We start from the raw sequence: 24,878 nt of genomic DNA, 5'->3' as shown, positions 1-24,878 counted from the left end.
AGACGGCACCATAACTGTATTTAGTTGTAGGTTGTATGTGAATATAAACATGCCCATTCTTCCTGTTACTGGCAGATTTAGGGTTGAATGTTACATCGGGAGCAAAAGAGGTAAATTTAGCGTACGGAGAATGTTGTAATTCATGATCTCCTTTCTGTAAGTAATGACGTAACGCACTATGTTGTAACGGCAGTTGCGTTACATCCATCCATCCATTATCTGCACCGCTTATCCTCAGTAGGGTCGCGGGGGTGCTGGAGCCCATCCCAACTATCTTCGGGCAGAGGGCAGGGGTCACCCTGAACTGGTTGCCAGCCAGTCGCAGGGCACACAGGGACAGACAATTCGCTCGCTCATACACACCTAGGGACAATTTGGACCGACCAATTAACCTGACATGCATGTTTTGGAGTGTGGGAGGAAACCGGAGTGCCTGGAGGAAACACACTCAAGCACGGGGAGAACATGCAAACTCCACATAGGAGGTTCGATCTCATGAGCTCAGAACTGTGCCGCACACTCGCTAACCACTGTTCCACTGTGCTTTCCAGTTGAGTCACAACATTTTCTTAATAACGCGCTAGAGGAAAGTAATTGCGTTCTTTGTAACACACCACAGTTGTGGGTCATTTCACTTGACAAAGATGAGTTAAAAAAAATCAAACAATTTTGACTTAAAAATAGACCAGTCCAATAAGTGGGTTGAGTCGACACAGCTTCCTATGTTGTTGTATCAAAACAAGCCCAACAAAGTGGTTTGTATTTTTTTAGAACTATGTGTATGTATATTCATATTTTTTTTCCACATCCCCCCGAACTACCTTCTTTTAAAACCACCAAAATTAGGTATCTTTTTTTAAATGACCTTCCAAAAATAGTACATATATATTGTGTTTTTTTGACCAGCTGAATGTTTTGTTTAAATCTGTCAAAAATTGGGCCAATTTATCTAAAACTACCCCTCAACCCCCCAAATGCGAAGTTTTTTCCCCCAGACAAAAAAAATCCTGGCTGGAAAAATAAAATAACACAGCCCAAAAACTGGTTCAAATTATACTAAGCAGCCCTGGTTATTTTATGAAGATCAACCCAAACAATGTGACCCACAAAAATCGGTCAAATTGATGCAAGTAGTGGGCTGCTCCTATTTTAGACCCAATTTAAGTTATTTAACTGACTAAATCAATGGCTTTCATTGTCATTATAAAACCTACAACCGAATTGGAGGGCTTCTCCTTTCAGTGCAAAGTGAAGACAAAATCAAAACAATTAAAAATGAGTAAAAATATAAAAGATAGAATATTAATGATGTATGTTAAGTATATGCATATTTACAGTGGTGGCTCATTGTGCTCAAGAACGTTGTAGATGGGATTTCAGGGTTGTAATGGCTCTTGAAAATGAGCTATTCCTAATTTTATAGGTTTATACTTTCCATTTTTTTGACAAGTGTTTGTACCGAAACATGAGGGAAAATGGCCACACCCTGAGAAGTGTAATAGGTAAAAGTTACTGTTTAAAATCATGCTCTACAAACACAAGATTTTTACTACTCTGTATTTGAACAAATTGGGGTTCAACCAAAGAATTTGAGTAATGTTTGCTGCAGTGTTTGAAAGAAAAATCAGACCTAAAACACCTGAACACTAACTAATGCGTGGCCGAGTAAGATGATCAGCTATCTTGGTTGACTACTCTTACCTGATCGGGTAGCATAGTTTTGAGAGAAAGTTTGTACAATTCATTGTGATTTAGTGTGTTTGAATGTCCCTTTTGTCAATAATGATGGGTCCCAATAAAGTTACTGATAAGGGGAAGGAAAAGAAGAAAAAAAACAACAGAGATTAAAAATCGAGTTGAAGAGGAAAATGATTGCAAATTATGAAAAGTTTACGGGTTTCTTCCATTAAACTGCTGCTTAAAAGTTACAGTGTTGGTTTAAAAAAAATGGTTTGATATTTGTATTTTTCTTATGTTTAATCTGATCTATCTACACATTTCGATAATTATCATTAAGTACATGTTTTTGGAATGCTTAGGAATGTAGAAAAAAAAATACCATTACTTGGCAGGGGATACAATTCTTCAGATTATGGTCACGTACCAAGGTATCACTGTATGTATAATACTGATTTTGAAAACAGTACTCAGGTATCACTGAGTATGTATATTATCCTCCTGAAACACTCCTTCCTCTTATCCAGCCTCTCTTTGACTGAGAGTGAATCCACAACTTGGGGGCAAATTCCCCATACAAACGCCAATGACTGGCATGCAATTACTAAGCATTTTCAGAAAAAAAAACCAAAAAAAAAAACAGTGCCAGGCTATGTCTTCATTCCTCATAATTCCGTCAGTGTAAAATCCTCATATTGCTGATTTTAAAAAGTCACATACGCGTTCAATTCAATTTCCCTACACTGTTGCACGTAAGCTTGATTGCTATCGATCAGCAGCTTTTTATATAGGCACAGCACAAAAAAACAAGCACGAATTAACAAAAGGAAACAACGAAAGATTTGCACAAAAACAGCTGTACAATGCAATTAGATAATACACGAACAAGTGCCCAACAGGAATAGGTTAAACCAAAAGCTCTATGTTGATTTAAAACGAAAGAGAACTTAATTTACTTTTCTAATTAATATCTGAAATAAACAGTAAAAAATAAAAAATAAATACCAGTACTACTCTTTACTGGTATTTTAAGATAGTTTAAGTGTATCAAAAGGCTGCATGGGATAATTTTTAAATGGGCAGTTCATGCTAGTATTTGTTAAACAAATAAAAGTAATGTACTTTATGAATGATTTTTTTAACAAATCGCTTTTTCAACATTACCTATACAGTCCTTATTTTCAAAAACCATTTTGCTCAGCAACTTTACAAATTAAGGACCCGATCCAAAAAATAGTAATGATAAATATCTAAGGAAGTAATCTGTATCTGAGTCAGAACAGGAAGCTTCTCCTGCTACTGATGAACCAATAAAAATATAAAATAAAATAAAAATAAATAAAAAAATCCAATAAACTGATGAGATGGATGGCCTTAGGGTAAGATCGGGCCTAAAAAAATTAAGCCTGTCCTGCGGGTATATAAACCCGAACCTGACCAATTAACTTGATTTAAGGGACCCAGCCCGGCCCGAAGTCAACCCGCAGCTTTACTTTGGCGCTGCGCGTACTTCTGCGCAGAAGTGTGGGTTTTGGCGCCGAAGTTTAGAGAAATATTACTCAAGTAGAAGTAAAATAACAGTCATCTAAATAACAAGGTAAAGTTTCTAAATAAACATTTTTTTGCAGCTGATTTAACAAAAACAATTTCTGTAAAGGCTTATAGGATTTAATAAACAAGTAATTTATTTCAGACATTATCAGATAAAATGCTTACAGTAAAATAAAAAACACAAAATTTATTACTGCTGAGTCTAAAAAGATTAAAATTCCATTCCATAGTTTTAAAAATGTTCAATCTAAGTATGCTTCCTGTGCTCCCATCTTAATAAGCAAATTTTTTACAGCTGATTTAATAAAAATAATTCTGCGACAGCTTATAGGATTTAAAAAAAAGGAACTTAATTCAGACATGAATTATCAGATAAAATGCTTACAATACAATAAAAACACAACCAATTCATTACTATTGAGTGTAAACCATTAAAATTCCATTCAAAAGTGTTAAAAATGTCCATCTAAGAATGTTTCCTGTGCGCTCATCGGAACAGGCCCACAGCTTTTTTCTTCTTTGCTTTGGTCGCCACTCGCTCAGCACGGCCGCAGGAGACGAGCTGCAGAACGTTTAGACGTTAAAAGTCAATTAACACTGCATCATAAACAGGCTAGTTCACAATATCTACAGGTCTAAAATACTTTTTAGCCCAGAAGACAATTCCTAAATGGTAAATGGACTGCATTTTTATTACAGTATTAAAAGTCCCTGAAAACCTACAATGCCCTTCACACTTTACTCAATCGCGTGCACATACACATATATGCACACACCGATAGGAGAGTCAGCCTTGCCAGAAGCCCACCTGCTTATCGGGGGCAATAGGTGTTCAGTGTCTTGCCCAAGGACACTTTGACATTTAACTCAGAGAAGTCGGGAATCAAATCTGAGACCTCTTTTGTCCCAAGCAGACCACTCTACCTCCTGACCTATTGCTGCCTTAGTAATTAAAAAACAATATATATAGACTTAAATATTAGTTGTAAATTATGAAAATCTATTTTGAAAAACAGCTTCAATGTAATAATTTAAAAAATTGGCATCTTGACATTGAAATCTTTCAAGTCAACATTAAAAAAGAAAGTAGATTCCCGGGTTACGTCTCACCTAGTTTAAGACCTTTATCACGTGACGATGTGCAATGCGATATTTTTGGTTCTTCGTTACGGCATCTTCCCTAATCATGCTATATCATTAAAAGATTATTTTACGTGCCCCAAAACTTACAAAATTCAAACTTTAGGGAATTCATGCTCATGACGATTTACATGACTAAGATGCCTGTCTGCTATTGGTCGACAACATGTAAGATGCTGGTCTGCTATTTTCTTGTGTCACGGTGTCATGATGATGTGGATATGTTAATGGATGAACTTCTTTCCACAAAGCCTTTCTTTTTGTTCATATTAGTATCCCACTTAACATTTGTTGATCACAAGACTTGCAATCACACTGCTAAAGGGGAGGAAAAAAAAAACAACAACGTGATGACCATGGAAAAAAGCTATTTATTATCAAGATTATGAAAAAGGCACACACATTCATACCATCACCAAGGGATAACCAATTAATAATTAGGAAAATATTCAGAATAAGAAGGCGATTAAACCAACACCAATCCTTGAAAGTGGGAGTTTTAAAATCAGTTAAATTTAAATCTGCCGTCTCCCCCCTGCATCCACACACCACTCCTCTGTACCAGCTCAATTCATGTCACACCAAAGATAATAAAATTTCGAATTTCCTTTACATGTATATTATTTTACAATGTAATTTAATTACATGGACATACATACCATGTAGGCTCTACTATATACTAGTTTGTTACTAGGAACTGTTACTAAGAACTGTTACTAGGAACTGTTACCAGGAACTGTTACTTGGAACGCATTAGCTAATTACCATAGGTTTCTATTCCCAGCCATATGACAATTTGACTTTACGATCTTAACCTCACAAAAGATTAATGTCATATCCCGGGGTTGTACTCTACTGCTAAAAAGAAGTATGTAGGAGAGCAGGGTTCAATTATGTGAAAAATGAGTTGTTTTTAATGGACACTGTGCTGACGGACCATTTTTACCAGTATCACTCCCATACCTGCTGTGCTGCAGCTTTACTGTGGGCTACGTGGTCTCCCGCTTCCGCCACTGGATCGGTCTGGTTCAGGTCACATTTGGCTTCTCTGTCTCCACCATCTGCATCAGGATCAAGTGGTAACCCGAAACAGACACATTTCAATAAAACTTTTATTTATTTTTTTAATATATTCTTTTTATATTCGTCTCAACAATCGGGTGGGCTTAGGGAAAAAACATATTATTATTATTTTTTTTAAATAGAACATTTCTGACAATTTTACTTTTTTGTTTTACTAAAAAAAAAAAAATCTGCAAATGTACACATCTACTTTCCGGACAAGGCTTTATTCAAAATATGCATGATTTAACATTAAACTTTAATGCAAAGACTGGCAACTGCTTGCGTTAGTAGTTAAGGTCTGTGAAACGAGTGTTAGCTGCTTAATTATTAACATTACCAAATAAAGTGATGCTAATGGATAAACCAATGCAAGCCACTACAGTAGAGCATTGCTATTTTCTATTGCAGGAGGTGGCAATGGTAGAAAATATATGCACTAAATCCAGGCTAGGAGTAGGCATTAGGGCAAAAACATGTCCCTTTTTTTCTGAGAAGATAATTTCTAGCAATTTTCCTTTCATGTTTTATTAAAAGGAAATAATCTGACATTTTAGGAAATGTATCTTCTTTTTAGACAGGGTTCAACTAAAAAAATATATATTAAAATTTGTTGCATGATTCAACATTAGGATTTAACGACATTATCATGAGCAGTTAGAGATTACCAGTATTAGTAGATAAGGTTTGTGAGTATTAAATGCAAAATTATTAAACTTGAGTTAATAAAGTGATGCTAGAGGCACAACACAACACAGGCATAGCTGTAAGCTGCTGCGGCTAGCGGCTAAGTTAGCAAAAATATGCGCCAAATCCAAGGCCTGGGACTTGACCAGAATAGGCCCAAAAGTTGATTTTTCACAATCTTTTTTGGGGTATTTTACAATGTATTGCCCTTCCATAAGTAGCACGTGTACATTTTTTTCTCATACTTGGTTTTCAGCTCACATCTTTAAAGGGGAATTGTGGAATACTTAGAACTGCTAGTGGTAAAAAAAAAAAGTAATTCATCAAAAAAAAAAAAAAAGCACAAATACATTAACTATCATATGAATGTGGCTTTTTTGATATATTTGTAGTTCAGAAAATTTAAATTTATTTTACATAAAATCTCACCGAGATGGAACTGACAGAAATTGTTCGCCATCTTCCTGCTACACGCACCCAAAAAATTGAAAAAGGCTGGGCAAAGAAACAAAAAGAAAAATGGTGGGGTTTGATCACTTTTAGTCTCCATAGTTTATATTCTTCTTTGTGCTATTTATCAATTGTTTTTGGTTGCCCAACACATCTAGAGTCATCAATTACCCAGTGTCTATTCAAGTAACAAACCTGCACCCCTAGTTTTCTTTCCATATTTACTGGTAAAAGTGTTCATTCAATAGACCACAGCTAAAGCTTTATTTCGTAAATATAAATGTCATTATAGTCAAAAATGTTAAGACTTTCAAGGGGACGGGAACTAGATAAGCTCTGGCTTTTTCCAGTCAAACCTTTTTTTCCTTCTGTTTAACCTTGTATTTGATGGAAGAGGAAAAAAAATGTATGCCAATTATTCATCTTGTGTGGAAATTTGAAGTAGAAAAGTTAAAATGTTGTCATTTATTCGTTCCATAGACGTGCAACAAGTTGATTAAACAAGTTTCTGATAACCCCCCCTCAAAAAAAACTAATAAAGAAAAGTGCCAAACCTGAAGGGTTCTTGGGTTCAGGACTTTCTGGAAGCGACTGGTCCTGCTCAGACATTTTACGCTTGCGTTTGTTATCCGAAGCAACAATGGCGGCGTAAAGCTCTTGAAGGTCGCCTCCAAAGTTTCTTACGCTGTGACGATCGGCACAAACCGAGGCAAGAGTCTGATGAGGACACCATAAAGTGGTCACTTTTTGTTACTGATTTGCACAACGTCTACCAGTTTTAAAAGCATTTTTAAGATGTCATTCCTATGTTGTTGCTATGTTATTATGATGTTATTATTAGGTTGTATCAATTAGAGATAACAATAGGCTCAATCCAAAACATCATGCCAATTAAGCCATCAAATCCTAAAAAATCACAATGACCCGTGATAATATTTTAAAGGCTGTCCGAGGGCTACTGGTGTCGTTTCGGGGGTTAACATGGGCACCAAGTTGGAGACCCCTGCCATAAGAAACTCTCATTCCACTATTGGAGTGGTTCTCCTCAGCCTGTGTGCAATAGTTACAAAAAAAATACAAGTCCTACACATTCAGATTATCCCCTTATTTTATTTAAAGACTTATCTATGCCAAAGACTTGTACTGTAATAACACAACAAACAAATCAGGGATGTCCAAAGTGTGAGGTCACCCCTAACCAGGGCCTTGGGGAAGACATAGCAAGCTTTCTATACCGTAGTAGATCCATTAACATAATAAAAGACAACTCCCACGTCTTACATGTTTTACCCTGGAGTGCCATGTCTAATCTCGGTGCATACTGTGTTTTACAACATTGATATCAATGACAATAAAGACAATTCCATTTATTTGCACCCCAACAGCCAAATTTCAGGATAGTAAAAATGCTGTTATTGTTTGGGGCAAGGGTGTGCGCCAAATCAGAATCCTTCGACTCACTGTTGCCATCTGCCATGAGGCAAGAGAATTGCCTGCCTAAATCTGCATGCTCAGCAGTTACATACTAATTGTGCTAATATTGTTTATAGTCTGTGAAGATCCCATGATTATCAATTAAAAAAAAACAATTGGAAAGTTAAATGAAAAATAACCAACCTTGAATATAAACATTCAATATAGTTCTAGTTCTATAATTACACGATGACAGGTGAGGCCTTCCCTGCCTCTAAGTCAGTGTTTCAGCAGCCCGAAGCATTTACTACGCTGCAAAGTGTCCTGTCATAAAATTGAGGGGGAAAATATCCTATATATTTTCAAGGAGAACATCTGATACCAGTCCAATTTTTTTCCTCCTTTTTCCATATTATTTTTCTTAGTACTATTTTGAATAAAATAAGAAAGTACTTAAAATGAACACGACCATGCTCCTTACAAAGTAATGAAATAAGAGAAAAAAATAACACCTCAAATTATGGAATTGTTTTTCGTAGCATGATACTTGTCTATGTTTTGTACTCTGACCTGCTTTCTGTTTATTTTTGATATCCATACATGAAAATAACCATTTACAATTTTGAAACCAACCATATTTTTTAATAGGATTCTTGTACAATTAATAGAGATTAACCATATAAAAACTTTTTTTAGTTTCTGTTTAGGACCAAATAAAAGAAACACACCTGAGTTTGCTGTACTGACCAAATACAAAAAATAAACAAGAATATATATTTTTTTTAAATTACAAAGGCCATTATATCTTTCAATTGTATGCACATTTTTATCTGTGCAAAAAAGCATGCCTTTCTTCAGTACCATTGCTTTCATCCTGTCAAGAAACTAACATTCATCCCCATCATTGTCAAAATATTTTTGTTTATTTTGACATAATAATCATCTGCTCATGGAGTAGTACAAGGAATGACTTGTGTTTGTAACATTGTTTATTATTTCTTATGTTTCTATAAAAACAAGATAATGAAAATAATAAAACTTGACAAAACAGGTTAATTTGGGATATTAAAAACCCAAAATAAGCTCCCAAGCCACGTTGACTACAAATGACATGAAAAGCTCTATAATCTTAATTAAACAACATGATAATATTAAAAAAAAGAAAACAGGGAAAAAACATTAAACTAGTGCAGGGAATTAAATTTTAAATTAATATTCTATGTATTAATGTTAAATAATGTACCCGAATTTTATTTTTTAAAAACGTGTGGATTAGCTAAAAAAAAAAAAAAAGGTTGGCAAAGAAAGGGATCAAATTCTGACAGCTGTAAATGAAATGATCCTCCTGCAGATGGACAATGTATATCCACAAATCTAACAAAAATAAAGGCTTGGTTCTCAGTCAAAACACATTTTGTCTTTAAAACAGACTCTAATCTCTAAACGATAATCAGAAAACCCAGCGTCAATGCATGATGATCATGTCCTTCTTCAACAGAAGTTTCACCTCATTAAGAGACACAACAAAACACTACAGTCTCCAAAGTCCTTCACTCTCCGAATTAGCTCCTCAAATATTGACCCAGAGGAATTGGTGGTCTTCTGCTCGCTTTCGGGGCCCGAGGGGAGCTCCTCGGAACACTCTGGTCAGGCTTCGGGGTTTTGCATTGATTTATTTTGGTGATTTGTTTGTTTAAATATAGGGGGGCATGAAAGTGGAGGGTGTTTTTTTTTCTTAGTTCTCCTTTGGGCACAGAAGAACCAATGTGCTCAGTTGAGGAAACGAGCAAGCAGAAAGCCAACATTATACTGTATTTCTTGTTTTTTTATTCATAGCGTGCCCTCCCCTTGCTTTAGGTGACCTGTCGTAAAGCCACTTAAATGATCTCAGAAGCTGAAGTATTTGGTTGCATGTTACTAAGATCAGAACAATGGGATTGCTTGAGGGTGACTAAAATGGCTTCAAATGAGCAATACCTCAATGACAGAAGCAATGATAAGGTTCAATATTTTCTTTTTCCTCACATAATGGTACGAAACCCTCAAAAGAATGACAGTGATGTAGTCCGAGTGCTCACCTGACGGCCACAGCACTAAATGCTGCCTCCTGTGGTGAGGAAAGGTGAAGTGAGGAAGGCCAATGCCTGTTGACGTTTGGCTATTATTAGCAAGTTAGCGGCTCTCGTTTTAGAAACTGTTGTTTTTTTAAAGGGGGGTGTCAGGAGGGGGTTGTCAGCGGTGGGTTTTCTGGTGCCGGCGAGTCTCACACTCACTCACTTTGTCTCGTCTCTGTTGACGACTGCATGTTTGCTTTTTCCACAAGGGACCTCAACTTCCTACCCTGAATCAAAAGTTATCTATAGTGAGCTGCTTCATCCCTGAATTAACGATCTAATTTGACAAAGCTGGAAATCAAACAGGCATCTTGTCAACATTTTTGTAGACGGGTCACTAAATCTGGACTAGCATATGCCGGAGGCACATTAACGACGCACAGGAAGTTAAGGTGTAAAAAAAAAAAAACTGGGCAAGTTTGGTAATATGATAGTCTGTTTTTATATGCTTTTGAGACATTACACTGAAATATTCAATTACATTAAAACGCAATTCTAAAATAATGCAATTGTTCAAATCTCTCGGTGTCCCACAGAGGCCCATCTCAGGACCACTTTCATTTAATCCTCATACAGGATCGTCTCAGAAAACAAGAATATTTTGATAAAGTTCATTATTTATTAATTAAAATGTCATACTATTGGATTGATTAAAAATAAAGTAAAATAGAAAAGCTGTTTACAAGGTTTTAAAATTGCTGAATATGACAAAAACTCAAATGTACCATCTCAAAATATTAGAATATCATTATGAGAAGCTATCCTAGTGGCCTGTAACCGAATGATAAGTTTAATGTTTTAATATTGGTCACGTGCAAAGAAGATTGCATAGGATGACAGTTCGTTATTCTGACTACTGTACCTCACTGTTGTTTGTTGTTAGTTACTAATATGCACTGTCAACATCATTGTCACCATCGGCCAATCATGTTGCTGTTCTTTGATTTCCATACCCTGTAGAACTGATATGCTTTTGTAACCTAGAAATCTTAATAAAAAGAAAAGGCTTAGGGCAGGGCTTTGAGCAGCGGTTAAAATTTCTTGTTGAAAGTTTGGGGTTCTCCTGTTCTCCTAGCAAGTTCAAAATCCTTTGACGTCTTCTCTACTTATTTTGAGTGTCCAAAAACCATCAGCCACAATCATCCTTTTTGAAATCATAAAAGGCTCGCAATATTTCCGCTTATTTGTATTGAATCCATTTTTTTAAAAGGGTCAGTGTGTATTATGAACTGACCGATAACGGATAATGAATAACGAAGATAGAACAATAACCCTTAATAACCCCATAACCCCGTATTATATTGCACCTTCTCAATGGTGCAGTTTGGTCACATTGAGTCTGCAGAGTTTCTATTCTTCCTTTTGCTTTTTAATATTTTCTTTTTAGTTGCACCAAGTTACAGAATACAACAACAGCTAAGACATGCTGCCACTTTCATTGAATTAAAGTAATAAAGAAATGTATCACAATATTCTAATTTTAAGAGTGCTTCCATTTGCACAACTATGTGAACATGTCCCAGACTGCAGGTAAATATCTGATTTTGAAATGTATCTTGAATGTCCATGGATATTGCTTTTTAAATATCATTATTCTACAACTACAGGCTAGTAGATACAAAATATTGTTATGAAATGCATTTAGTTACCTTACACTTTAACAGGGTTTTAATAATTTGCTTCTAATTATAACTTCAATGACTCAAAGTACAAAAAATTTCAGACAAACAAAGAAAACCCCAAACCTTTGATTTCCCCATATTCAAATCATTTCCACCACAGCTCATTGCAACGTGCAAAGAATCTTGGCATATTTGAAGCCACCGAGAATAGCAGAGGTATTTCATCCGAAAACAGGAAAAAGAAAGCCCCACAAACCATTTTGTGGGTTGCATTTGGAAGAGTTTTCAAATTGGGAAAGTCTCCCAATTGTAGGAGGATGTCATCATCCTTTAAATGGATGTTGTGCCCTGGTTTAGAAAACAGCTCAAGTTCTTCAAAATAAACACTTGTGTTTGCTGGCAGTTGAAGTGTGTACATATGTAAAAGTGAGATTTTCTTGTACTGATATACACAATTATAAGAAAGTAAGGTTGGTCACATGGACGCCTTCAAGACTGATGAGGACAAAATGATGGTGTTAGCTGATTTACACCAAGATATTGTTCCTGGATGTCCACAAACACATGAAATTGTGCCAGAAAATTCCACAAACACAAGAGAAATATTTTTTGCTATCAACAACCATATTACATAACCTAGGTGAGTCAAAAATAATTCAAAAACTACTTTTTTACTAAATAAAATAAAAATCAAATAAAGATGTACATAAAATAAAGTGTACAAATGAAAATGATTGAAAATATAAAAATTACTGAGGAAATATTTGAAAGAAATACCTTAAAGTGGGGTGCATAGTTCAGGATGTCCTTAAAAAGTTAAAAATTAAATATTTTCTTTATTAAGTATGTGTTAATACCCAACTGAGTTCAGAGAGCCTTTTTATGTATAATTTTTCCCCCATCTCTCCTATCTGCTTTAATCTTACTTTTATCATCTGTGTTTTGGCCACTCGGTGCATTAAGCTGGAGGAAAGAAGGCTGGGGGAGGTGTTGGTGGAGAGTGATGTCACGCGCATATTAGTTTTGTTCATTTATTCGAGGATGAAAATGGTAAATGTAAGATAGGGACTGTTTAAATACAGTCCAATTGCCAATCCATACCCTAAAAAGATGAAGAATGAAGAGTTTATTTGAGCGTAGCTAAGAGAGACACATACATACAGGAGACACACAGGCAGCTTGACAGAGGCTGAAATGACGATTTCAGTCGGAAGATGGTGTCAGCAAGCACAATTTTTTTAAGTTATGTACCCACCCTTTAAAGGCGGGCGAAAGGCGGCGGACGTGCGCGGGACCCCCGTAACTGTGTCGGTGTCGTGCGTATCGCGCCCGAAAGCACCCGCGCCGCGGGTTAGGGGCTCGCTTGCGGGAGCGACCGAACGGCACCCGCGGTGCGCGCATGTAAAAACCCTGTCGTGAATTTGTCTCCGATCGTCCCGGGCGGACGTTAAAACGCTCAGCTGTACGACTCTTTGCGGTGGATCACTCGGCTCGTGCGTCGATGAAGAACGCAGCTAGCTGCGAGAACTAATGTGATTTGCAGCTGCGATTGGCTGGCAACCAGTTCAGGGTGTCCCCTGCCCACTGCCCGAAGATGGCTGGGATGGGCTCCAGCCCCCCCGCGACCCTAATAAGGATAAGCGTTGCAGATAATGAGATGAGATTTTTTTTTTTTTGAAGGTGCGCCGCTGCTTTGCGGATTTTCACTTATTGCAGGTGGTTTTGGTCCCCGATAACCGAGGTCTTACTGTATTGTGTAAAATCATGCTCTGAATACAAAAATGCAGTATGTATACAGTATACAGTGTTGGGCACATTACTTTAAAAAAGTAATTAGTTATAGTTACTGCTTCTTTCAAAAAGTAACTGAGTTAGTAACTGAATTAATCTATAGTACCATTACCTTTTTACCAGGGAAAGTAACTATTTCAGTTACTTTAAAGAGAAATTGAGTGTCAAAGAATTTGAAATTATCCGGGCAAATCCGAAACACCGCGGCAACAAAGGGAATTCAGACTATTTTTAGAAAACCGTTTTTTTTTTGGGTTCAGATAACTAAAAAAAGACTTTAGGCTGTTTTTGTTGCTTTAATCCCTACATTACCAATTGTTATGTAACGTTATGGACGGAATTTAAAAAGAGGGGAAAAATAAAGAAAACATGACAAAAATGAACAAATTAAAATAAAAAATACAATAACAAAAGAAGAAAGATAGAAGAAAAATAAATAATCCTCAATTTAGCATAAAACACAAAACACTGAAAAATACAGGAAATATCATTAAAATATTCATAAATCTACAAAAAAGATGAAATACAAAACAATTCGAACCTTTTAATGCTAAAATTCTTTTTTAAGTCAACAACACAGAATACACAAAAAAATGCAGATTGACGAATCACAACAGAAAAAAGATATCTCGGAGGGAAACAGCAGTTGATTGGTGGGAAGTCGGATTACTTTGTTTACTTCCAAGAACTGGCTCATAGAGACGTTTCGTTCGCGAATGACACGAATCTGGGTGCTCAAATTTTCCGCGAATCAGCTCTGATTCGCCTTTTCTTTCGGTGCTTTAGTAAATTCTATATCCATAATTGCTATCTAACTATATGGTACACGCTATTATGAATGGTGACTTGATCCGAAAAAACAATTTGGAGGAGAGCGGAAAACCGCTGAGCTGAAAACAGTGTCAGGTGTGCAGGGACACGCCACCATTGGTGTTCTGCAGCAAAATTAGTGCACCACTTTTGATCATAAGTTATATTAATTAATTTTAAATTGTATTTGAATTGTATTTGTATTGTATTTCGATGTCAGACGTTTTTTCTACAGTTTTTGGACACAGGAAACGTTAAGGGGAATACATAGCGTTTTTTGCTGCTTTTATTCCGAACTACAATCCAACCTAGCGAATCATGTACTGAATCAGACCCGGGTTGCGGGGCTTCAAACGTCATCGCATAAGTCATCAACACACACAGACTCGCGTTTTATGAACCACTCATCTAAATTACTTGGCACGCGCTTAAGGGATTATTCCCGAGAAGCACATCATGGAATCAAGATCAAGTACGTGTATAAAAACTCAAGTTTGGGAAAATTTTAGCCCGTATACGGCGAATAAAGAGACTTGCTAAGTTTGCAAAGTAGACCTTGCGTATCATGGCAGTACTTTGGTGTTGCATGAACATTTACATAGAAAACGTGTCGGACGGTTTAGCGAAAGGGGTATGACTCGTCTCTGTAAGATTAAAGTAACTTCAAGCCAATACAATTTGGATGATAGGCATAGTAAATTTTATACGCGTATATTTCGCTCCAAAGGAGAGTTTGAGCGTTATGCCAGACTGTGCGTGACAAACGTATTTGAAATAAAATGCATGCAGCCCAAAGAACAAACGTCAGTTGTTAAAACCGTTTGATTTCTGAGAATTGTACTTTTGTGACAGACTTTGCAGTTGACCACTGAATGTTAATTCACATTAGGTTTGTTTTATTAACTGTTGTACTGCTGATAGTGAGCCTGTTCTTAGTTTAATTGGAAGAAAAATGTAAACTTGATTTTATTTTTCATGTATTTGCCTGTTCTTAAATAATGCAAAGCGGTTTATTTATTGTTTATCGTGCCTTAATAGTTTTAGAAAGGGCAATTGCATTTATTTTCGATACAGATCTGCTGTATGTTTAATAAAAAGAAGTATTTTTCATTGTACCAATTTTCTTCAGCTGATTATGATTTGTCAACTACTTAAATACAATTCATGCTAAATTCAAGAAAAAAAATGATAATCATTGAATTATTTGACTAATCCTATCAAGAGTCGGTGACAATTCGACAATTAAAATAGTCATTAGTTAGCTCTATACTTCACAATTTTTTTTGTAAAGTTTGTTTGAATTTAGCCCTTTCGAGTGACAGGAATTTTTCACCCACTTTCTGGAAAGAGTGGAGTCTGGAGAAAATTACCTACATGTTGACCAAACAGGTCGACATGTAGGTAATTTTTCTGCTTGCTCATTTGGATAAGACAGGTTTCACGTCGAAAGGATCAGATGCATGAACAAAATTAGTACAGGAGTCTTTTTTAATGGATGGAGATTGAATCCTATTTAAACCTGTATTTTTGTATTTATTTCCATATTTATATTTCCATTCTTTTTTAATGTAATTTCCTAATTACATTTTTAACTTTTTTACAAGTACATTGATTAATGGTTATCCATGGGAAGCAGCATGTAAGTAAAGAAAAAGCTCAAGAGTGTATGCAGTATTAGCTACGGTAAATAACGCAGACAAACACCAAAGTCCTTCATCTGTACCTGCTCACGCAAGGAGCTAAATCAAGCGTGCGGTTCTCTCTTTCATGCAACATTTTCTAACAAGCTTAAGATTTCAGTTGGCTCTGAAGGAGGCCTTGTCACTGCATGGTGGAATTTGCCACCAGAGTCCCAAAGACCAAGTCTTTGTCCAGTCCTACTTCTGTGGTGTTTATCCACTCAGCCAAGAAGGAAAAAAATAGCAACCATAGCACCACATCCATTTTTTAACCACAGTAAAACCAGATGCAACTATTCATTTCTGAGCTTCAGAAGTGTTGCTTGTTTTCAATTTCCCAAAATGTGACCAATGTTTTCATCTCTGACCAACATTTTGCTGCCGAGCCTTATTTTTTTATTATTGTGTGTTATGGCTAAAATAGTAGGGTGACCATAATACAGTCAGGGAACTGAAAAAAAATGTGACTAAAAAAACAGTCAGGCTGAAACACCTTTGACATTCCTCAAGTCGATATGAAATGCTAAGTCACTCAATTGCTCACAAGAAAGAGGAGTCGGCGGTCAATAAAGGCGGGGACAAGAAATTCCACACCTCGCTACAGTAAACACACAGCTGCTATAGATTTAAGGGGAAGAGAGACCACAAAGCCCTCTCTTAGGCCTTATGAGACAGTGAGAAAAAGATAAAACATGGCAGTACCGTGATGTGTGGTGGTCTCTCACCTTTGCCAGGAAGCCGCTTTTGAAGGCGTGTCGCTCAAATTTGTCTGTCTGCAGACGAGCTGCGTATTAAACATCACATTTCAATTCAGGAAATTATACCCACAAATACTGTAAAACACATTTGTATACACACACACACACATATATATATATATATATATATATATATATATATATATATATATATATACCAGTGTCTGAAACACATGACAAGTTACAGGGCAGACTCTGAAAAGTTACCTGCCCAGCCATAAAGTTGGCTGCCCCATTTTTCACAACTTGAAACACAAGACAACTAATCGCAAAAAAAAAAAAATATTGTTGCAAAGTATTAAGGATTGATAATCAGAATATATAACAGAACAACACTTCAAAGTTAAGTTTTTTATAAATCTACTTATAACATTCATTGTATGTATATGACATCGCTGTTTCCCATCTGCCATCAGTATGTACCTGTATTTACTTATCTTCATTCATGTAATGTTTGCGTTGCGTCGGCTGCTACAAGCCACGTGACCTCCTCATTCCATGATGCTTTTAATGCATGTTTACGTTTTGTAGCGTCATCAATTTTGTTAACTTCTTTTGAATATTTCTTCTGGGGCTGAGATTTTGGCTTGATTTCAAACCACTTATCAAAATTTCTTGTGTTCTCTGTGCATCTGCTTTGGAAAATTATATACAAATGAACGACGTTATAACGCTCGGGAGAGTGTGGAAGCACGGTTTCAGTTCAAGTGAAAAATATTTCTAGAATAGCTTTCTTCCACCTCTTCCACTGCAAAGATTCGCCTGATGCTGTCTCAATCAGATGGCGAGATTTTATTCATGCGTTTATTGCTTCTCGGCTTGATTACTGTAAAGCATTGCTTTCTGGTCCCCCGATGTCAAGCATCAAAAGTTTGCAGCTGGTTTAGAATGCGGCCGCGAGACTTTCGACTAAGACAAGAAGGTTTGACCATATCACTCCTATATTAGTTAACTTGCAGTAGCTCCCAGTCTGCTTGAGATGTGACTTTAAGGTTCTCTTACTAACATAACCACTTATCTAATTTAGTCGGCACAAAAAACAACAAATATAATTCATTATCACAGTTGTTTATTTAACTCTGGGAAACCCAGGCAGACTGAAAAGTGACATAAATAACACACAAACACTGATTTAAATGTTTTATTAAAAGATTTAAAATTCTGATTTTTTTTTTTTTTTTAATGAAAATTTTTTACCTGAATATAGGAACTTTGCTGTAAAGCTTCTTTGGGGCATGATTTCTGCGAGAAAAAAAAACTAAATGTGCTTTTTCAGACCAGTATTGCAATTTTGGTGTGATTTTCCATTGTAAAAGAAAAGTGCACTTTCCGTGCTAGTTTTGTTTTTGCGAGTACTTAATCCTGGGATGCATGTCCTACCAGTACATTGAGAGAGCTATTAAAGATATTATTCCACTATTGACTAAAGTAATCAGGCAGAAAGCAAGTTTGTAGTTGAAATTGGCCACTGTACAACGGGGGAGCGGAAAAGTGGTACGATCCGACGGATCAGTCCAATCTCCTCTCACACCGTTTGCAGGGAGCCGTCTAGTTTTATTCAGGACTCCGCGCATGCGTAGAAACATATCATGACGTCACCCATACGTCTTTTCCTTACATACAACGAAAATACCTAATGTATGTGTGTGTATTAAAATTAGACTATGTGTGTGTATATTAATGATTACTCATACATTCAAAATGGAAAAATAGAAAACAGAAATAAGAAAAACAAGTTAAATGCAAGTTAATTTCATCAGGATTATACTAATGGCATCATGCCATAAACACGTTTAAGGAGGAATACCTGGTATATGACAAGATTACAACTTTTTTTATTTTTAAAGATTTTGAAAAATAACAATCCATGGTCTCATTTCGCACAACGTCACATAGTAATTTTGATTAGATTTCAGTGGATCGTCCAGCCTTCACTGTAAATATTCAATGAAATAATGTCAATGTTCCCATTTTGCTCCTGTCATGTATTAAATTAATTAGGTTGGCAAAAACATGGACTTATTACTCTTGAAGGGCCTTATAAATGTTTCCAGATGTCGCTGCAGTGTTTTTTGTTCAGAGTGCATGCGTTGTGGAAAAGAGCAGCTCACCGTTTTTCTAGGGGCCAGCACACAAAAAAAGAAGAAGCCGTACCATTTTGTGACAGCAGTGGTTTTCGCCTATTAAAGCCATTTTGGCCAGTGCTTTTCTCATAGTTGAGTCATGAACACTGAACTTAAATGATGCCAGCGAGGCCTGCGGTTCCTTGGATGTTTTTTGAGGATCTTTTGTAACCTCCTTGATGAGCTGTTGTCACACTCTTGGAGTAATCTTAGTTGGAGGACAACCTTAGGCAAAGTTTGCCACTGTTGCCAGTTTTCTCCAATCGTGGATAATGGCTCTTACAGTGGTTTGCTGGAGCTCTTGGGAATGGCTTTTGTGACATCCTCCAGACTGATAGATTTTAATCACTAATTTGTCAAATTTCTTCTGGAATTTATTTGGATCATGGCATCTCAATTGTGTTCTTGAGATTCTGTAGCCTACTTTACTTTGTCTAACAGATTCAATTTGAGTGATTTCTTGATTCAACACAAGTGATGGCAATCAATTTTGGGTTTGGCCTATGACCTTTAACTTAGCTGTCCCAAAACTGTGGTTAGTCACTGCCACTTTGTGATCATACAAAGTGAGGCAATTACTTTTTCACATACGGCCCGATAGGCCCCCGAAAAATCAAAACTTTATTCAACATCATCATCATCAACATCAACATTACTAAATGTTGTATTATCTTGGGTTTTCTCTGTATAAAATTAAAATTGGATTGAGGATCTGAAACCTTTGTGAGTGATAAATATGCAAAAAACAACAACAAAGAATTCAGGAAGGGGGCAAATAATTTTTCACAGCACTGTACAATAATTTCGGGGTGTGTTTATCTGCAACAACTAGCCGTGAGTACCTCTGCTGAGCGAAGCTCCGTTCTCCTTGTAGTCCAAAATCTCGGCATCTTTGCTGACAAGCAAACCTTCCATCTGCTCCACCTGTTGATGCAACACCTGGCTCATGGATAACAAAGGCCGCACCAGATGAAGACATACCTAGCACACAAAGGCGCACTTTTTCAAGATAATCACTACTGCTTGAAAGCAGCATATTTGAAATGAAACCGAAATGCTAAAAAGTACCGCAGTGACTGGAGCGGGTGTGCAGCGAAACTCCCAATAAAAAGGCAGCCCTGCTAACTTGCTCTTTAGCCTTAAGCTCATGCTGCCTCCGTCTATCCGAATTACAGAGATGGCAGCTTCACTTTCAGGTGGCTGACTGATGCCGGACAGACAGGGTTGAACCACCTCGCAAAGGTGCGAGAAGAATGCCTCTACGGGGGCTTGCAGACGCTTGTTTAGCTCCTGGCAGAATTGTAAGATAACAAATATTGTGCATCATTATAGTTAAGTCTGCATTTATCAAAGAACATTGCATATTTTTGGTATGGTACCACAATAAGCAAAAAATCACTGAGATCTACTAGAAGGCATCATCAATAATAAAAGCGGCAGAGATGTTCCCAGATTTTAAGTTGAACTACAATTTTTTTTAGATTTGAATGTTTTTTATTGTCATTGATAACATAGTAATGAACTCAGTTTACAACGAGATTAGACATGCCACTCCAGGATAAACGTGTTATACAAGAAAATAAGACTAAAAATAAGAATGTTAGGATAAATTGGCAAATATTTACAAGGTAGGGACTGGTCTAAGTTGTAAGTCAGAACAATATAAAATAAAACACAGCAAAATAAAAATAACCAATACTTAAAATGAGCAAAAATTATCTTCGAATGGGGCAAAAAAATTACATCTCCAAACAGAGAAAGCACTTTTAAAGAAAAAAGTTAAAAAAAATAAAAAAAAACAATCCTGGGAAGCATGTTTCTGTTCTTTTTTTCTAAGGAAAGTGACGTTTAAAAATATGTGACTTATCAGTTCAAGGCTTCACATTAGTGCTTAGCCATCTGTTATTTGTCTTGAATTACAGTGTATTAAAGAAGTTTGTTTTAAGCAGTTGTCGACTTAAAGGAACACTGTGTAATATGTATTGCCTCCTACTGGTACAAAAAACTTTGATGCTGGAAAAACAAAAAACATTGATTTGAATACCAAGCAAAAATACATTAGCTAACCTAGCAATGAGATTTTTTTATAAAAAAATCATTAGCCAAAAAAATGTATATTTCTTTTACACTGTGGAATCCCCACTTAAGTCGGCTAAGCAGTGCAGTGCATCACAGACTCTTGCTCATACCAGACAAGACAGTGCCATTCGGTGGCCAAATATTACACCTGGGGCTTAAGGAAATAATTATGTTTGGGGGCTTGGGGTTTAAATACGTGAAAATAAAGGTTGAACCTTTAAATTAACTAAGCCAAATTAGATATGCAAGGACCTTTTACACAGAAAATCATCAAGTCCAAAGTAACACTTTAAACTTAGCAAAAGCTAAAAAAATCCCTTTTTTAAATAAATAATTTCCAGAATTTTAATAACAAAATGCTATGCATGGCTGACCCCCTATTGGTGTGTGAGTGGTGGTGATTGAGTGTGTGTAAATGGCTAAGTGTGTAGCACATTATAAAGCGCTTTGGGAGGTCTTTATCGACTTGAAAAGCGCTATATAAATGCAGACCATTTACCATTTACTATCTATGCCTCTCATGTGATGGCTTTGGCAAGACTGGACACAGTGCATATGTCTAAAAAAAACAGCAGTGACATCATCAAGGTGTCTCTTGAAGGCACAGCAAGTTTGAAAGCAGGGTAATCTGCATATTAGGCAAAAAAGGTATGTCAAACAAAAATCAAACTCATTTCTAAATGTAACCGTATCAAAATGCTTTAACAAGTCGTATAATTTATGTTAACATACCTTGACAGGTATGCATATTTTTACAATGCATGTCTCTGGAAATTAATGGTTCATTCATTGTTTGTCCCTAATTTCCTTACGTTTTGCCTAATCTCTGTACCTGGGCACGTGTCTGGATTGCTACAGAGTTCATGGTCTCCTCCCAAACACAGTGCAAGTCAGTTAGCAAGATGTGATACTCCGTCTCTCTGAAAAAGCTCTTGGAGAGCAAGTGGCAATCATCAATGGTAACAGGAAGCCATGACTGCTTGAAAAGAGCATCAGGAGAATCTCCGTTGTCCTCCATCCAGATACACTGTTGTGGTTACAGGCTGCAGGTCAGAATTGATGGGTTTTGTTATTACAAACAACTGTCAAAAATTAAAGGCCTTAGTTAACAGTGTACAATCATATCAATGTTTTGAATTGATTACATCCACAAAACACATACCCGCCAAACATACAGGGTGTATGTAAAAAGTATAGATGAGAGAATATAATAATTAGTATTTAAAGGGTTGTTAATTAGTACAACCGTTGAGCACAGTTTACAAGTTCAAAAATGAAGTAAGAAGAAGCATGAACACCTATCTACGCCTACCTAAATTAATTGAATATATAATAAAACAATGTTTGTTTCTAATTAACATGGTCATAAGAAAAAAAGACAGTAAATAAATTAGAAGAAAACTGAATAATTTAATGACAATAAATAAGGATGATGACGATAATATTAATTTGTTGTTTAAAAAGTGATTTGGTGTGTTTGTTTAGTATGGATTCCCTTAGAAGTACACATAGTAATTCAGGAATGGTCATCATAGAGAAAAACACTCTAAAGAAGCCCACAAGACTGAAGAAAAAATATATAGTTTTAATGTACAGAAAAATGAGCATAGGCCTACATATTTTATATGTCGACTGCTATTTTTCAAACATGTTGCTGCTAATGTGATCACACTATTTTTCATTGCTGCTTTCATGATTCTGAAGCAGTTACAACTTTGGTTAGATTCTTACAAATATTAGCCTTTCTATCCAAACATTTCTTAATCTTATTTTTCTGTTTAAGTATTTTATTATATGTTTATCCTAGAGTACCACGTCTGATCTCGTTGTAAAAATGTTTTACTTCGTTGTTATAAATCACAATAAAGACAATTATATACCAGCTCAGTAGCCTAGATGGTAAGGCGCCCGCTTTGAGACTGGGAGGTCGGTGGCACAGTCATTCCTAAGACTTAAAAAGTGGTCGGCGGCGCCCTCTGTTGGCTGCGGCTGCATCGGCTCGCTACAACGGGTCAGGTGCAATCGACATTTCGTTCTGTGTACATTGTTACACAGAATGACAATACAAGGAACTTATTATTATTATTATTATTATAATCCAATCTAATTCAAATACAATGTACTAGGGACGTTTTATATAGACTGATTTTGTTATCGTATACCTAACATTTTAGACGTTTCTATGAGATTTTCAGCATAATTTTGCAGTGATCAGAAGCATTGATTACATCACCAGTAATTTGCTGTGATTTTTTTTATTTATTTAGTGACAAATATCAGAACTCTTGTTTTGACAAGGTTCTGTGATCCCCGTTTTGATGGATGTAGGGGTTTTTTCATATGTCTTGAGGCTGTGCATGCGGACTGATTTAATCAAAATAGATGCCTCATCGGTTAACACTGTGACAGAGCTAAATGTTTAGACGTGTTTTTTTACACTTACTAACCTTGCACAAACGTCGTGTCTGGTCCCAGGTGGCCGCTGCACCAACACACCAGTTAATAAAATGTCATTTGTAACAAATAAAGCTCAATCCACGGCGACCAAGATGCCATTTAAGATAACAATAACAAATACTCACAGTTTCAGGCAGAGAGTGGCAAACTTAACGTGATTTCACACGGAAGACAGCACCAACATTGTTTCCGTTATTAAAAAAAAAACAACTAAGGGCAAATAATAAAATAAATACACTTCACAACTTTACGATGCCATGATGCAGGATGTTTGTTTCTTATGGTGCCGTCCTTTTATTTTCTAGAATGTTTCTCAATGTCAATATCAGTTAGAGCAGCTTTTGAAATACAAAACACACTTTAAAAATACCAAAATAAAACAGACTGAGTGTAGTGAACATTAACACCAGACACTGTCATCTGGTCTGCGGTAGAGTATAGTGACCGACACGCAACAATTGTACTTATTGATGGTTCCGCTTTCATTCGCAATGATCGACATATTATTTTTAACGTTAGTTAAAATAAATATAATTGATTTGCTTATTTAAATAGAAATAAAAAACATTGTTTAATCGGACTGAAGAAACAACTTTTAGGATACAAATACATGTACAGTTTCAACGCAAAGGTTTTAATTTATCATGCTAATTTTATGTCACAGACAACGTTTCCCCCATGCAAGACAAAACTTTTTTTTTTTGCACGATGTTTTGCTATATTTGATCCATTCATCCATTTTATGCACTGCTTATTGTCAGCAGAGTCACATGGGCGCTGGAGCCATTCAAGCCATCTTCAGGCTGTGGGGGTGGGACACAAAGAAAGACATTCACACCTACGAACAAATTGGAGTCACTAGGTACGGGGAGAACATGCAAATTCCGCACATTGACGCCAGTAGCTGGATTTAAACCACTAATCACTCAGCTACTGTGCCGTGCAATGTGCCCAACAACATCACATCCAAAATTGATTAATGGTTAGATCATGGATCAATTGATGGATCCCAATTATTTTAATGTACTTAGAATAAGCTAAATATTAAAACAAAGTTAGCTATTGTTAGCTACAAACAGTTAAGAACTGAAAGAGCACTTTTGGTCTTGTTTTGTGAGAAATTTCATCTTTTCAGTTATGTCTCAGCTCAGGAACCACCTGTTAGTTATTATGAGAATGCAGTAAGCCCTTTTTGTCTGCACTCTTGTTAATTGCTACAACCATTGTGTGGATCTCATTTGTGCCCGGAATATTCTGCAAAAACCTTCAAAGAAACTGCTCATCATATCCAGCCTTCTTTTTTGACAACCTACCGTCTCGCTACCCAGAATCAAGTGAACGCATGGAGGAAGAATAAGTTGATTGAACACTATCTGATTTATAAACAGCTGGGATTGTCAACAGAATCCTCTGCATTGTGTTTGCTAACACAACTGTGTTATTTTAGCATGCATAATCCCTTCCA

The 24,878-nt window shown here is 36.3% G+C and overlaps 1 protein-coding gene across 1 annotated transcript; it reads right to left on the bottom strand.

The window, feature by feature from the left end:
- Positions 1 to 3,343: 3,343 nt before the first annotated feature.
- On the bottom strand, positions 3,344 to 23,839 carry nhej1 (nonhomologous end-joining factor 1). The gene is made up of 9 exons (XM_088330100.1): positions 23,539 to 23,839; positions 23,404 to 23,438; positions 21,789 to 21,999; positions 19,946 to 20,167; positions 19,720 to 19,858; positions 16,722 to 16,780; positions 7,122 to 7,284; positions 5,332 to 5,429; positions 3,344 to 3,790 (listed from the first exon to the last, which is right to left on the bottom strand). Exons 3-9 carry the CDS (start codon positions 21,972 to 21,974, stop codon positions 3,716 to 3,718), a joined length of 942 nt encoding a protein of 313 aa, XP_088186226.1. The 5' UTR covers positions 21,975 to 21,999; positions 23,404 to 23,438; positions 23,539 to 23,839; the 3' UTR covers positions 3,344 to 3,715.
- Between the last annotated feature and the right edge of the window lie 1,039 nt (positions 23,840 to 24,878).

The sequence above is a fragment of the Urocampus carinirostris genome, chromosome 3 (genome assembly GCF_059441175.1).
Source record: "Urocampus carinirostris isolate Australia breed hairy pipefish chromosome 3, RoL_Ucar_1.0, whole genome shotgun sequence".
In the NCBI taxonomy this organism is placed as follows: Eukaryota; Metazoa; Chordata; class Actinopteri; order Syngnathiformes; family Syngnathidae; genus Urocampus; species Urocampus carinirostris.
The sequence above is the reverse complement of the archived record's forward strand: the minus strand, read 5'-3'. Positions and strand labels throughout refer to the sequence as shown.